Source organism: Oncorhynchus keta, chromosome 8 (assembly GCF_023373465.1).
Source record: "Oncorhynchus keta strain PuntledgeMale-10-30-2019 chromosome 8, Oket_V2, whole genome shotgun sequence".
In the NCBI taxonomy this organism is placed as follows: domain Eukaryota; kingdom Metazoa; phylum Chordata; class Actinopteri; order Salmoniformes; family Salmonidae; genus Oncorhynchus; species Oncorhynchus keta.
Window position 1 is genome coordinate 19,131,760 of NC_068428.1, and position 16,204 is coordinate 19,147,963.

The 16,204-nt window shown below is 47.3% G+C and overlaps 2 protein-coding genes across 2 annotated transcripts in view; one reads left to right on the forward strand and one right to left on the reverse strand.

The window, feature by feature from the left end:
- LOC118376184 (mitochondrial peptide methionine sulfoxide reductase-like) overlaps nucleotides 1-15,845 on the forward strand; it is a 100,077-nt gene extending 84,232 nt beyond the window's left edge. Inside the window, exon 6 of the mRNA XM_052524728.1 lies at nucleotides 15,327-15,845. Coding sequence (XP_052380688.1) covers nucleotides 15,327-15,491 — 165 coding nt within the window. The 3' untranslated portion in view covers nucleotides 15,492-15,845. The remainder of the gene's footprint in view (nucleotides 1-15,326) is intronic.
- Nucleotides 9,930-11,572, reverse strand: LOC127931357 (testis-expressed basic protein 1-like). Its single transcript, XM_052523738.1, has 2 exons — nucleotides 10,578-11,572; nucleotides 9,930-10,442 (listed from the first exon to the last, which is right to left on the reverse strand). The coding sequence occupies exons 1-2, from the start codon at nucleotides 11,031-11,033 to the stop codon at nucleotides 10,215-10,217; spliced, it is 684 nt and encodes a 227-aa protein (XP_052379698.1). The 5' UTR covers nucleotides 11,034-11,572; the 3' UTR covers nucleotides 9,930-10,214.
- Nucleotides 15,846-16,204: the final 359 nt, after the last annotated feature.

The following is a 16,204-nucleotide window of genomic DNA, read 5'->3' on the forward strand; positions in this document are numbered from 1 at the left end:
ATAGTCAATAGAGTAGATAGATACAGTAGATAGATACAGTAGACAGATACAGTAGATAGATTCAGTAGATAGATACAGTAGATAGTTTATAGTCAATAGAGTAGATAGATACAGTAGATAGTTTATAGTCAATAGAGTAGATAGATACAGTAGATAGATACAGTAGATAGTTATAGTCAATAGAGTAGATAGATACAGTAGATAGATACAGTAGACAGATACAGTAGACAGATACAGTAGATAGATACAGTAGATAGATACAGTAGATAGTTTATAGTCAATAGAGTAGAGATAGATAGATAGATAGTAGATAGAGTAGATAGATACAGTAGATAGATACAGTAGATAGATACAGTAGATAGATTATAGTCAGTAGATAGATAGTAGTAGATAGTTTATAGATAGATACAGTAGATAGATACAGTAGATAGTTTATAGTCAATAGAGTAGATAGATACAGTAGATAGATACAGTAGATAGTTAGATATATAGTCAATAGAGTAGATAGATACAGTATAGATACAGTAGATAGTTTATAGTCAATAGATTGGATAGATACAGTAGATAGATACAGTAGATAGTTTATAGTCAATAGAGTAGACAGATAAAGTAGATAGATACAGTAGATAGATTCAGTAGATAGTTTATAGTCAATAGAGTAGACAGATAGAGTAGACAGATAAAGTAGATAGATACAGTAGATAGATTCAGTATATAGTTTATAGTCAATAGAGTAGACAGATAGAGTAGACAGATAAAGTAGATAGATACAGTAGATAGATTCAGTAGATAGTTTATAATCACTAGAGTAGATAGATACAGTAGACAGATACAGTAGATAGATACAGTAGATAGTGTATAGTCAATAGAGTAGATAGATACAGTTGACAGTAGATAGATACAGTAGATAGTTTATAGATAATAGAGTAGATAGATACAGTAGATAGATACAGTAGATAGTTTATAGTCAATAGAGTAGATAGATACAGTAGATTGATACAGTAGATAGATACAGTAGGTAGTTTATAGTCAATAGAGTAGATAGATACAGTAGATAGATACAGTAGATAGATACAGTAGGTAGTTTATAGTCAATAGAGTAGATAGATACAGTAGATAGTTCATAGTCAATAGAGTAGATAGATACAGTAGATAGATACAGTAGATATATACAATAGATAGATACAGTCGATAGTTTATAGTCAATAGAGTAGATAGATACAGTAGATAGATACAGTCGATAGTTTATAGTCAATAGAGTAGATAGATACAGTAGATAGATACAGTAGACAGATACAGTAGATATATACAATAGATAGATACAGTCAATAGTTTATAGTCAATAGAGTAGATAGATACAGTAGATATATACAGTAGATAGTTTATAGTCAATAGAGTAGATAGATACAGTAGATAGATACAGTAGATAGATACAATAGATAGTTTATAGTCAATAGATTGGATAGATACAGTAGATAGATACAGTAGACAGATACAGTAGATAGATACAGTAGATAGTTTATAGTCAATAGAGTAGATAGATACAGTAGATAGATACAGTAGATAGTTTATAGTCAATAGAGTAGATAGATACAGTAGATAGATACAGTAGACAGATACAGTAGATAGATACAGTAGATAGATACAGTAGATAGTTTATAGTCAATAGAGTAGATAGATACAGTAGACAGATACAGTAGATAGATACAGTAAATAAATAAAAATAAATAAATAGTAGATAGTTTATAGTCAATAGAGTAGATAGATACAGTAGATAGATACAGTAGACAGATACAGTAGATAGATACAGTAGATAGATACAGTAGATAGTTTATAGTCAATAGAGTAGACAGATACAGTAGATAGATACAGTAGACAGATACAGTAGATAGATTCAGTAGATAGATACAGTAGATAGTTTATAGTCAATAGAGTAGATAGATACAGTAGATAGTTTATAGTCAATAGAGTAGATAGATACAGTAGATAGATACAGTAGATAGTTTATAGTCAATAGAGTAGATAGATACAGTAGATAGATACAGTAGACAGATACAGTAGATAGATACAGTAGACAGATACAGTAGATAGATACAGTAGATAGATACAGTAGATAGTTTATAGTCAATAGAGTAGATAGATACAGTAGATATATACAGTAGATCGTTTATAGTCAATAGAGTAGATAGATAGAGTATATAGATACAGTAGATAGATGGATACAGTAGATAGATACAGTATATCATTTATAGCAAATAGAGTAGATAGATACAGTAGATAGATACAGTAGATCGTTTACCCTAACCCTAAACCTACCCTTATCCTAACCCTAACTTTAACCCCTACCCTAACCCTACCTTAACCCCTACCCTAATGCTAACCCTAACCCCTACCCTAACACTACCTTAACCCCTACCCTAATCCTAACCTTAACCCCTACCCTAACACTACCTTAACCCCTACCCTAATCCTAACCCTAACCTTAATCCCTACCCTAACACTACCTTAACCCCTACCCTAAATCCTAACCCCTACCCTAACCCTACCTTAACCCCTACCCTAATGCTAACCCTAACCTTATCCCCTACCCTAACACTACCTTAACCCTATCCTTAACCCCTACCCTAATCCTAACCCTAACCTTAACCCCAAACCTAATCCTAACCTTAACCCCTACCCTAACCCTAACCTTAACCCCTACCCTAATCCTAACCCTAACCTTAATCCCTACCCTAACACTACCTTAACCCCTACCCTAAATCCTAACCCCTACCCTAACCCTACCTTAACCCCTACCCTAATGCTAACCCTAACCTTATCCCCTACCCTAACACTACCTTAACCCTATCCTTAACCCCTACCCTAACCCTACCTCAACCCCTACCCCAATCCTAACCTTAACCCCTACTCTAACCCTAACCTTAACCCCTACCCTAACCCTAACCTTCACAATAACCCCTACCTAATCCTTACCGTAACCATTTAAAATGTCAACATCAATTGGGTATGGACATCCCTAGGATCCCAGATAGCAAGGACCCTACTGCCTGGCTGCCTGGCCTCTGTGCTCAGTAGACAGAGACAGAGACATTGAGGAGATCCAAGCCCCCTGGATCTCCCAGGGGAGCCCCTGTCCTCATCTACCCCTATAAGGCGGTCCCAGCTGGGGTCAGTGTGCATGCTAGTCCACCTTGGGGTAGGATGACCTCTGATCCGAGGAGCCCCCTGCTAATGAAAGGGTGATAGAATGATTGAATGGATAATGATTGGATGTGTGGGGTTTAGAGGAAAGGTGTGACCTCTGTTCACAGCATGATATCATTCTCAGCTGATGAGATGTATGTGTGTCAGCTGAGGAAGGGGGGTGTGTCAGCTGAAGAAGGGAGGTGTGTCAGCTGATGAAGGGGGGTGTGTCAGCTGAAGAAGGGAGGTGTGTCAGCTGATGAAGGGGGTGCGTCAGCTGATGAAGCGGGGGTCAGCTGATGAAGGGGGTGTGTCAGCTGATGAATGGGGGTGTCAGCTGATGAAGGGTAGTGTGTCAACTGATGAAGGGTAGCGTGTCAGCTGATGAAGGGTAGCGTGTCAGCTGATGAAGGGTAGCGTGTCAGCTGATGAAGGGTAGTGTGTCAGCTGATGAAGGGTAGTGTGTCAGCTGATGAAGGGGGTGTCAGCTGAAGAAGGGAGGTGTGTCAGCTGATGAAGGGGGTGCGTCAGCTGATGAAGCGGGGGGTGGGTCAGCTGATGAAGGGGGGTGTGTCAGCTGATGAATGGGGGTGTTAGCTGATGAAGGGTAGTGTGTCAGCTGATGAAGGGTAGCGTGTCAGCTGATGAAGGGTAGCGTGTCAGCTGATGAAGGGTAGCGTGTCAGCTGATGAAGGAGAGTGTGTCAGCTGATGAAGGAGAGCGTGTCAGCTGATGAAGGGTGGCGTGTCAGCTAATGAAGGGGAGCGTGTCAGCTGATGAAGGAGAGCGTGTCAGCTGATGAAGAGTAGCGTGTCAGCTGATGAAGGGTAGCGTGTCAGCTGATGAAGGGTAGCGTGTCAGCTGATGAAGGGGAGCGTGTCAGCTGATGAAGGAGAGCGTGTCAGCTGATGAAGGGTAGTGTGTCAGCTGATGAAGGGTAGTGTGTCAGCTGATGAAGGTTAGTGTGTCAGCTGATGAAAGGGAGCGTGTCAGCTGATGAAGGGTAGCGTGTCAGCTGATGAAGGAAAGCGTGTCAGCTGATGATGGGTAGCGTGTCAGCTGATGAAGGGGAGCGTGTCAGCTGATGAAGGAGAGCGTGTCAGCTGATGAAGGGTAGTGTGTCAGCTGATGAAGGGTAGTGTGTCAGCTGATGAAGGTTAGTGTGTCAGCTGATGAAAGGGAGCGTGTCAGCTGATGAAGGGTAGTGTTTCAGTTGATGAAGGGTAGTGTGTCAGCTGAGGAAGGGGAGCTTGTCAGTTAATGAAGGGTAGTGTTTCAGCTGATGAAGGGTAGTGTTTCAGCTGATGAAGGGTAGTGTGTCAGCTGATGAAGGGTAGCGTGTCAGCTGATGAAGGGTAGTGTTTCAGCTGATGAAGGGTAGTGTGTCAGCTGATGAAGGAGAGTGTGTCAGCTGATGAAGGGTAGTGTGTCAGCTGATGAAGGGTAGTGTGTCAGCTGATGAAGGGTAGTGTTTCAGTTGATGAAGGGTAGTGTGTCAGCTGAGGAAGGGGAGCGTGTCAGTTAATGAAGGGTAGTGTTTCAGCTGATGAAGGGTAGTGTTTCAGCTGATGAAGGGTAGTGTGTCAGCTGATGAAGGAGAGTGTGTCAGCTGATGAAGGGTAGTGTGTCAGCTGATGAAGGGTAGTGTGTCAGCTGATGAATGGTAGTGTGTCAGCTGCTGAAGGGTAGTGTGTCAGCTGATGAAGGGTAGTGTTTCAGCTGACGAAGGATAGCGTGTCAGCTGATGAAGGGGAACGTGTCAGCTGATGAAGGGTAGTGTTTCAGCGATGAAGGGTAGTGTGTCAGCTGATGAAGGGGAGCGTGTCAGCTGATGAAGGAGAGCGTGTCAGCTGATGAAGGGTAGCGTGTCAGCTGATGAAGGGTAGCGTGTCAGCTGATGATGGGGAGCGTGTCAGCTGATGAAGGGTAGCGTGTCAGCTGATGAAGGGGAGCGTGTCAGCTGATGAAGGGTAGCGTGTCAGCTGATTAGGGGTAGCGTGTCAGCTGATGAAAGGTAGCGTGTCAGCTGATGAAGGGGGAGCGTGTCAGCTGATGAAGGGGAGCGTGTCAGCTGATGAAGGGTAGCGTGTCAGCTGATTAGGGGTAGCGTGTCAGCTGATGAAAGGTAGCGTGTCAGCTGATGAAGGGGAGCGTGTCAGCTGATGAAGGGGAGCGTGTCAGCTGATGAAGGATAGCGTGTCAGCTGATGAAAGGGGAGCGTGTCAGCTGATGAAGGGACGCGTGTCAGCTGATGAAGGGGAGCGTGTCAGCTGATGAAGGGTAGCGTGTCAGCTGATGAAGGGTAGCGTGTCAGCTGATGAAGGGTAGCGTGTCAGCTGATGAAGGGTAGTGTGTTAGCTGATGAAGGGTAGTGTGTCAGCTGATGAAGGGTAGCGTGTCAGCTGATGAAGGGTAGCGTGTCAGCTGATGAAGGGTAGCGTGTCAGCTGATGAAGGGTAGTGTGTCAGCTGATGAAGGGTAGTGTGTCAGCTGATGAAGGGGGGTGTGTCAGCTGAAGAAGGGAGGTGTGTCAGCTGATGAAGGGGGTGCGTCAGCTGATGAAGCGGGGGGTGGGTCAGCTGATGAAGGGGGTGTGTCAGCTGATGAATGGGGGGTGTTAGCTGATGAAGGGTAGTGTGTCAGCTGATGAAGGGTAGCGTGTCAGCTGATGAAGGGTAGCGTGTCAGCTGATGAAGGGTAGCGTGTCAGCTGATGAAGGAGAGTGTGTCAGCTGATGAAGGAGAGCGTGTCAGCTGATGAAGGGTGGCGTGTCAGCTAATGAAGGGGAGCGTGTCAGCTGATGAAGGAGAGCGTGTCAGCTGATGAAGAGTAGCGTGTCAGCTGATGAAGGGTAGCGTGTCAGCTGATGAAGGGTAGCGTGTCAGCTGATGAAGGGGAGCGTGTCAGCTGATGAAGGAGAGCGTGTCAGCTGATGAAGGGTAGTGTGTCAGCTGATGAAGGGTAGTGTGTCAGCTGATGAAGGAGAGCGTGTCAGCTGATGAAGAGTAGCGTGTCAGCTGATGAAGGGTAGCGTGTCAGCTGATGAAGGAAAGCAGCTGATGATGGGTAGCGTGTCAGCTGATGAAGGGGAGCGTGTCAGCTGATGAAGGAGAGCGTGTCAGCTGATGAAGGGTAGTGTGTCAGCTGATGAAGGGTAGTGTGTCAGCTGATGAAGGTTAGTGTGTCAGCTGATGAAAGGGAGCGTGTCAGCTGATGAAGGGTAGTGTTTCAGTTGATGAAGGGTAGTGTGTCAGCTGAGGAAGGGGAGCTTGTCAGTTAATGAAGGGTAGTGTTTCAGCTGATGAAGGGTAGTGTTTCAGCTGATGAAGGGTAGTGTGTCAGCTGATGAAGGGTAGCGTGTCAGCTGATGAAGGGTAGTGTTTCAGCTGATGAAGGGTAGTGTGTCAGCTGATGAAGGAGAGTGTGTCAGCTGATGAAGGGTAGTGTGTCAGCTGATGAAGGGTAGTGTGTCAGCTGATGAAGGGTAGTGTTTCAGTTGATGAAGGGTAGTGTGTCAGCTGAGGAAGGGGAGCGTGTCAGTTAATGAAGGGTAGTGTTTCAGCTGATGAAGGGTAGTGTTTCAGCTGATGAAGGGTAGTGTGTCAGCTGATGAAGGAGAGTGTGTCAGCTGATGAAGGGTAGTGTGTCAGCTGATGAAGGGTAGTGTGTCAGCTGATGAATGGTAGTGTGTCAGCTGCTGAAGGGTAGTGTGTCAGCTGATGAAGGGTAGTGTTTCAGCTGACGAAGGATAGCGTGTCAGCTGATGAAGGGGAACGTGTCAGCTGATGAAGGGTAGTGTTTCAGCTGATGAAGGGTAGTGTGTCAGCTGATGAAGGGGAGCGTGTCAGCTGATGAAGGAGAGCGTGTCAGCTGATGAAGGGTAGCGTGTCAGCTGATGAAGGGTAGCGTGTCAGCTGATGATGGGGAGCGTGTCAGCTGATGAAGGGTAGCGTGTCAGCTGATGAAGGGGAGCGTGTCAGCTGATGAAGGGTAGCGTGTCAGCTGATTAGGGGTAGCGTGTCAGCTGATGAAAGGTAGCGTGTCAGCTGATGAAGGGGAGCGTGTCAGCTGATGAAGGGGAGCGTGTCAGCTGATGAAGGGTAGCGTGTCAGCTGATTAGGGGTAGCGTGTCAGCTGATGAAAGGTAGCGTGTCAGCTGATGAAGGGGAGCGTGTCAGCTGATGAAGGGGAGCGTGTCAGCTGATGAAGGATAGCGTGTCAGCTGATGAAAGGGGAGCGTGTCAGCTGATGAAGGGACGCGTGTCAGCTGATGAAGGGGAGCGTGTCAGCTGATGAAGGGTAGCGTGTCAGCTGATGAAGGGTAGCGTGTCAGCTGATGAAGGGTAGCGTGTCAGCTGATGAAGGGTAGTGTGTTAGCTGATGAAGGGTAGTGTCAGCTGATGAAGTGGAGTGTGTCAGCTGATGAAGGGTAGTGTGTCAGTTGATGAAGGGTAGTGTGTCAGCTGATGAAGGAAAGCGTGTCAGCTGATGAAGGGTAGTGTGTCAGCTGATGAAGGGTAGTGTCAGCTGATGAAGTGGAGTGTGTCAGCTGATGAAGGGTAGCGTGTCAGTTGATGAAGGGGAGCGTGTCAGATGATGAAGGGGAGCATGTCAGCTGATGAAGGGTAGCGTGTCGGCTGATGAAGGAAAGCGTGGCAGCTGATGAAGGAAAGCGTGTCAGCTGATGAAGGAAAGCGTGTCAGCTGATGAAGGGGCGCGTGTCAGCTGATGAAGGGGAGCATGTCAGCTGATGAAGGAGAGCGTGTCAGCTGATGAAGGGTAGTGTGTCAGCTGATGAAGGTTAGTGTGTCAGCTGATGAAGGTTAGTGTGTCAGCTGATGAAAGGGAGCGTGTCAGTTGATGAAGGGTAGTGTTTCAGTTGATGAAGGGTAGTGTGTCAGCTGAGGAAGGGGAGCGTGTCAGTTGATGAAGGGTAGTGTTTCAGCTGATGAAGGGTAGTGTGTCAGCTGATGAAGGGTAGTGTGTCAGCTGATGAATGGTAGTGTGTTAGCTGCTGAAGGGTAGTGTGTCAGCTGATGAAGGGTAGTGTTTCAGCTGATGAAGGATAGCGTGTCAGCTGATGATGGGGAACGTGTCAGCTGATGAAGGGTAGTGTTTCAGCTGATGAAGGGTAGTGTGTCAGCTGATGAAGGGGAGCGTGTCAGCTGATGAAGGGGAGCGTGTCAGCTGATGAAGGGGAGCGTGTCAGCTGATGAAGGATAGCGTGTCAGCTGATGAAAGGTAGCGTGTCAGCTGATGAAGGGGAGCGTGTCAGCTGTTGAAGGGGCGCGTGTCAGCTGATGAAAGGTAGCGTGTCAGCTGATGAAGGGGAGCGTGTCAGCTGATGAAGGGTAGTGTGTCAGCTGATGAAGGGTAGCGTGTCAGCTGATGAAGTGGAGCGTGTCAGCTGATGAAGGGTAGTGTGTCAGCTGATGAAGGGGAGCGTGTCAGCTGATGAAGGGGAGCGTGTCAGCTGATGAAGGGTAGTGTGTCAGCTGATGAAGGGGAGCGTGTCAGCTGATGAAGGAGAGCGTGTCAGCTGATGAAGGGGAGCGTGTCAGCTGATGAAGGGTAGTGTGTCAGCTGATGAAGGGGAGCGTGTCAGCTGATGAAGGGTAGCGTGTCAGCTGATGAAGGGGCGCGTGTCAGCTGATGAAGGGTAGCGTGTCAGCTGATGAAGGGTAGCGTGTCAGCTGATGAAGGGGAGCGTGTCAGCTGATGAAGGGTAGTGTGTCAGCTGATGAAGGGGAGCGTGTCAGCTGATGAAGGAGAGCGTGTCAGCTGATGAAGGGGAGCGTGTCAGCTGATGAAGGGTAGTGTGTCAGCTGATGAAGGGTAGCGTGTCAGCTGATGAAGGGTAGCGTGTCAGCTGATGAAGGGTAGCGTGTCAGCTGATGAAGGGGCGCGTGTCAGCTGATGAAGTGGAGCGTGTCAGCTGATGAAGGGTAGCGTGTCAGCTGATGAAGGGTAGTGTGTCAGCTGATGAAGGGGAGCGTGTCAGCTGATGAAGGGGAGCGTGTCAGCTGATGAAGGGTAGTGTGTCAGCTGATGAAGGGGAGCGTGTCAGCTGATGAAGGAGAGCGTGTCAGCTGATGAAGGGGAGCGTGTCAGCTGATGAAGGGTAGTGTGTCAGCTGATGAAGGGGAGCGTGTCAGCTGATGAAGGGTAGCGTGTCAGCTGATGAAGGGGCGCGTGTCAGCTGATGAAGGGGAGCGTGTCAGCTGATGACAGGTAGCGTGTCAGCTGATGAAGGGGCGCGTGTCAGCTGATGAAGGGGAGCGTGTCAGCTGATGAGGGGTAGCGTGTCAGCTGAGCGAATGAAGAGGAACCTCACTCACCAGGGTCCTGGACTGACTGAATTAGGCTGTGGATAGATAGAGTGGATGAATGCCAAGTCCCATTCGTTTCCATGCACCACTAGATCGTTGGCTCCAAGACCTGCCATGACTCAGTTCTTAGACAGATTACAAATGAGAGATAAACATGTCATTCTTCTTCTGCATGGTTTCCTTTGTCTCTCAGATGAACTATGAGCCATCTGCTGCCAGACTGACATGTATTTTCATAGAGGAGGGGCTGTGATAGTTGACTGATTCTAGAATGGTTGGATGGTACAGTAAGCACGGTGGTTATATGCGCCAGGACAGACATTAAAAGCCTGGAGCTATACATTTACTACACATTGTAAGTATTTAAACACACGCCTAACAGCACACATATGAACACGATTCCCCTGAAGATGCTAGCAAACTGTAAACAAAGGAATAGGAGATATGAACTGGTAGCTCTAGTTCTTTACATTCAGAACGGTGGTGCGGAAATCTCAGCAACAACCTCACTCCTTTTGTTCACCTGCCTGCATCCAAGGTTGTGTGTGTTTGTGACAGAGGCCATAAATAAACAGGCTGCTGTAGACATGCGCTGCTGCTGCTGGAGTCTTCTGTTGTGTTTTACAACCTCTTAATGCTCAATTACATATTTCACTCTTCACACATCCTTTATTGACCAGAAATAGACCAGACTGATTGGGTTTAATGTCCTGCCAAGTGGTCAGCCTCTTGTCCACCAGGCCTGCTCACCTTGTTTTGTTTCACCTCAGCCTCTTGTCCACCAGGCCTGCTCACCTTGTTTTGTTTCACCTCAGCCTCTTGTCCACCAGGCCTGCTCACCTTGTTTTGTTTCACCTCAGCCTCTTGTCCACCAGGCCTGCTCACCTTGTTTTGTTTCACCTCAGCCTCTTGTCCACCAGGCCTGCTCACCTTGTTTTGTTTCACCTCAGCCTCTTGTCCGCCAGGCCTGTTCACCTTGTTTTGTTTCATCTCAGCCTCTTGTCCGCCAGGCCTGCTCACCTTGTTTTGTTTCACCTCAGCCTCTTGCCCACCAGGCCTGCTCACCTTGTTTTGTTTCACCTCAGCCTCTTGTCCACCAGGCCTGCTCACCTTGTTTTGTTTCACCTCAGCCTCTTGTCCACCAGGCCTGCTCACCTTGTTTTGTTTCACCTCAGCCTCTTGTCCACCAGGCCTGCTCACCTTGTTTTGTTTCACCTCAGCCTCTTGTCCACCAGGCCTGCTCACCTTGTTTTGTTTCACCTCAGCCTCTTGTCCACCAGGCCTGCTCACCTTGTTTTGTTTCACCTCAGCCTCTTGTCCACCAGGCCTGCTCACCTTGTTTTGTTTCACCTCAGCCTCTTGTCCGCCAGGCCTGCTCACCTTGTTTTGTTTCACCTCAGCCTCTTGTCCGCCAGGCCTGCTCACCTTGTTTTGTTTCACCTCTGCCTCTTGTCCGCCAGGCCTGTTCACCTTGTTTTGTTTCATCTCAGCCTCTTGTCTCAAGCTCCTGCTCTGCTCCATTTTCCAGAGCTGAGTGGGAGAGAAGAAAATAGCACCTGCCACCGCATTATCTTAGCTACAGCCCTGGATTTTTAAACACACACACACACACACACACACACACACACACACACACACACACACACACACACACACACACACACACACACACACACACACACACACACACACACACACACACACACACACACACACACACACACACACACACACACACACACACACACACACACACACACATCTATCTCCCATCTATCTGTGACAATAAGTGTTAGCGCTGCCCACTGCAGCTGAGGTCTCCCTAGCGACCAGGCTTCTTAGGGAGACTGCCATGGTGGGCATTCAGAACGATGGCATGACGTCCCAACTCGGTACCACCACAGAAAATGTGTGTCTCAAATCATATCTGGCGGTGCCAGCTTGGCCCGGCGCCAACCGGGGGCTGGCGTGCACCCGGTGCTGAACTGCGGATGGCGATAGCTACCTGCTGGGTGTCCATGCTGAGATATAGGAGCTGCTAAGCCCCACTGTAAAGCACACACAGGGCCTCAGATAGCAAGAGGGAGACAGAGAGATTGAGAGAGAGAGAGAGAAACAGAGAGGGAAACAGAGAGAGAAAGAGAGAGAGAGGGAATGAGGGAGAACGAGAGAAAAAGGGAGGATGTGGGAGTGAATGATGGGAGCTGGGGTATAGTGGTGGAGCTGGGCTATAGTGGTGGAGCTGGGGTATAGTGGTGGAGCTGGGCTATAGTGGTGGAGCTGGGCTATAGTGGTGGAGCTGGGGTATAGTGGTGGAGCTGGGATATAGTGGTGGAGCTGGGGTATAGTGGTGGAGCTGGGTTATAATGGTGGAGCTTGAGGAATGTGGTGGAGCTGGGGTATAGTGGTGGAGCTGGGCTATAGTGGTGGAGCTGGGTTATAGTGGTGGAGCTTGAGAATAGTGGTGGATCTGGGATATTGTGGTGGAGCTGGGCTATAGTGGTGGAGCTGGGGTATAGAGCTAGGACAGGAGCTGGGGCTGAAGGTATATAGAGCTGGGGCTGAAGCTGAGGATGAAGGTGTATAGAGCTGGGGCTGAAAGTATATAGAGCTAGGACTGAAGCTGGGGCTGAAAGTATATAGAGCTAGGACTGAAGCTGGGGCTGAAAGTATATAGAGCTAGGACTGAAGCTGGGTCTGAAAGTATATAGAGCTAGGACTGGAGCTGGGGCTGAAAGTATATAGAGCTCGGACTGGAGCTGGGGCTGAAAGTATATAGAGCTAGGACTGAAGCTGGGGATGAAGGTATATAGAGCTAGGACTTGAGCTGGGGCTGAATGTATACAGAGCTAGGACTGGAGCTGGGGATGAAGGTATATAGAGCTAGGACTTGAGCTGGGGATGAAGGTATATAGAGCTAGGACTTGAGCTGGGGATGAAGGTATATAGAGCTAGGACTGGAGCTGGGTATGAAGGTATATAGAGCTAGGACTGGAGCTGGGGATGAAGGTATATAGAGCTAGGACTGAAGCTGGGGATGAAGGTATATAGAGCTAGGACTGGAGCTGGGGATGAAGGTATATAGAGCTAGGACTTGAGCTGGTTCTGGCGGGGAGAGGAGAGTTGATTCTGTGCTACCTTTCTCTCTCTCTCTCTCCTGTCTCCTGTACGGTGGCAGCTGCTCCTAACAGGTGCGTGGCTGCCTCCAGGCAGATGGTCCGAGAAATGAGGTAGTTGGCAGGTTCCTTCACACAGCCCGCTGTCCCCCCTCCCTGCCACACACACGACACATAGACACTTAGCAACAAACATTAGTGATAGGAGGAGGTTGGCGGAGCAGAGGTAGAGAGAGCAAGAGTGGGAAATAATAGAGAAAGAGAGAAAGATGGAAAGAGAGAAAGTTGGAAAGAGAGAGATTGAAAGAGAGAAAGAGAGAAGGAAAGCAATAGACACATCCTTGCATCACTTTCTTGAAACTCCCAAGTGGCATTGTGTCAACAATATCCCCACTTTGTCCTCTTTCCCCTGAACATTACCATTTCTCAGCTCCATATTCTCATAAGAACAATACATTTACTTCCAACCTGGATTTCTCAATATGCTGTACATGCTAGACTAGTGTACACTTCAAATGTAAACCTTGCTTGCAGAATGATATTCAGCCTGGCTCTATCTATTACAAATGACTGACTGACTGACTAACTGACTGACACTTGGACAGGTGTGGTGATGTGGAGTGGGATTTCAGTGGGGAGTCACTCCCGGTGCCTAACTGTGTCATTGGTATACAGTTCAACCCAGAGTTCTGACACCAGGCACCAGTAACCCCAAAAGTCCAACATTATGTTTTGTTGTTGTGATTTTTCATAGAGGATGAAAATCAGTGAAGATAGAGGATGAAAAGCAGTGAGGATAAAGGATGAAAATCAGTGAGGATAGAGGATGAAAAGCAGTGAGGATAGAGGATGAAAAGCAGTGAGGATAGAGGATGAAAATCAGTGAGGATAGAGGATGAAAATCAGTGAGGATAGAGGATGAAAAGCAGTGAGGATAGAGGATGAAAAGCAGTGAGGATAGAGGATGAAAATCAGTGAGGATAGAGGATGAAAATCAGTGAGTATAGAGGATGAAAATCAGTGAGGATAGAGGATGAAAATCAGTGAGGATAGAGGATGAAAAGCAGTGAGGATAGAGGATGAAAATCAGTGAGGATAGAGGATGAAAAGCAGTGAGGATAGAGGATGAAAAGCAGCGAGGATAGAGGATGAAAATCAGTGAGGATAGAGGATGAAAAGCAGCGAGGATAGAGGAGGAAAAGCAGTGAGGATAGAGGATGAAAAGCAGTGAGGATAGAGGATGAAAAGCAGTGAGGATAGAGGATGAAAAGCATAGAGGATAGAGGATGAAAATCAGTGAGGATAGAGGATGAAAAGCAGTGACGATAGAGGATGAAAATCAGTGAGTATAGAGGATGAAAAGCAGCGAGGATAGAGGATGAAAATCAGTGAGGATAGAGGATGAAAAGCAGCGAGGATAGAGGATGAAAAGCAGTGAGGATAGAGGATGAAAAGCAGTGAGGATAGAGGATGAAAATCAGTGAGGATAGAGGATGAAAATCAGTGAGGATAGAGGATGAAAAGCAGTGAGGATAGAGGATGAAAAGCAGTGAGGATAGAGGATGAAAAGCAGTGAGGATAGAGGATGAAAATCAGTGAGGATAGAGGATGAAAATCAGTGAGGATAGAGGATGAAAAGCAGTGAGGCTGGCTGAGGTGTACCTGTTTAGACAGCTCTGTACTGGGGGTTAGAGGAGATTACCCAGGCTGGCTGAGGTGTACCTGCTTAGACAGCCCTGTACTGGGGGTTAGAGGAGATTACCCAGGCTGGCTGAGGTGTACCTGTTTAGACGGCCCTGTACTGGGGGTTAGAGGAGATTAGCTGATTGGCTGAGGTGTGTGTGTGGACCATATAAACGTGCTGCAGGCATTGGGTATACTGGGTCAGTGGGGGCACTTCACAGCTCACACATGCACACGCACACACACACACACACACACAAACACACAAACCCGATGCCCCCTCCCCATACACACACACACACACACACACATTGGGCACATCTGGGGCATTTGAGTCGACATCTGTCTGGGCCTCACCCGTAGGGCCACCACGAGCACTAATGACCTCTCTCTGTGCTCGTCTCTGCTCCAATGCTTGACAAATGACTGAGAGAGAGAGAACGAGAGAGAGAGAGAGAGAGACAGAGAGAGAGAGAGAGAGAGAGAGAGAGAGAGAGAGAGAGAGAGAGAGAGAGAGAGACAGAGAGAGAGAGCGAGAGAGAGAGAGAACGAGAGAGAGAGAGAGAGAGAGAGAAAGAGAGAGAGAGAGACAGAGAGAGAGAGAGAGAGAGAGAGAGAGAGAGAGAGAGAGAGAGAGAGAGAGAGAGAGAGAGAGAGAGAGAGAGAGAGAGAGAGAGAGAGAGAGCGAGAGAGAGAGAACGAGAGAGACAGAGAGAGAGAGAGACAGAGAGAGAGAGAGAGAGAGAGACAGAGAGAGAGAGAGATTGCATTAGCTGTAAACACTGCTAACACTAAGAGTATGTGTAATCTTGAAAAACAATACATTTCTTTGTATGAAAATATTTTCCTTAAAGGAGGCAGACAAATGTTTTGAATGTAATTACATGGAAGAAGGCAGGAAAATGGTTCATTTGTGACTTTTAGAAAGTTTCTCTTGTGTTGTAACCATTCAATCCTGAGCCATTCATTCATGAAGGTCAGTCCTAATGATATAGTGTTGTTGTTGTTTCTACAGGTCCTGATAGAGGGGGGCTTTGGAGAAATCACCACAGAGATAGCCGAGAACCAGGAGTTCTACTATGCTGAGGACTACCACCAGCAGTACCTCAGCAAGAACCCCGGTGGATACTGTGGCCTGAGCGGCACCGGAGTCTCCTGTCCAATAGGACTCAAGAAATAACCACCTCTGTCCAATAGGGAATGACCACCAACCTCTGATTGTCTGATTTTGACTAGGAAATGTAAATACGCATTTCCACTTGCTCATTGCAAAATAAGTATATTTTCTATTCCTTTAAATGGAAGTCACCTTAATTATGATGCAGTACTGAAGCATATTCAGGGTTTATATAAAAACAGTCCGTATCTGAGTCTTGTATTAATTGAAATAGTTCGGTAATCAAGCACCACATACATGAATGAATGCACATTCAGGTTTTAGTGTGCATTGTCTTGTTTGAATCAAATCAACTACAGTATGTACATCTGATTGAACTCTATGGTGCGTGCTGGTGGATTAAATGATGAAACGGTGTGTTGATATGTATGGCTGTTTGGCTGGTTCCGCTGCGTGGTGTTTGGTGTGTGTTGGATGACCTCCTTTCTGTGATCTTTGCCTTAAGCCTTGTTCTGATCACTCCCTGACTCATCTGTCAGAGGGGTGTGTGTGGCTTGCGCAGGCAAACAGTCAGTAGGAGAGAGCCCTCTGCCAAGGCCTGTGTAGCTTGGCATCACTATAACACAGTGAGAGAGAGATAGAGAGGGGCAGCATCACACACACACACAGGCTGGCAGTCCCCCTCCCTACACAGGGACTGGAGCAAGGCACTGTGGGTACAACTAATGGCTGAAGGACACATTGATGCACAATCGGCTGTCAGGAACAATGTCTGA

Coding starts and splice junctions, on each gene's coding strand:
- LOC127931357 (XM_052523738.1), bottom strand. CDS start 11,033: ATGGAGCAGAGCAGGAGCTTGAGACAAGAGGCTGAGATGAAACAAAAC. Junction 10,443..10,577: donor CTGAGGTGAAACAAAACAAG/GTGAGCAGGCCT, acceptor AAACAAAACAAG/GTGAGCAGGCCTGGTGGACA.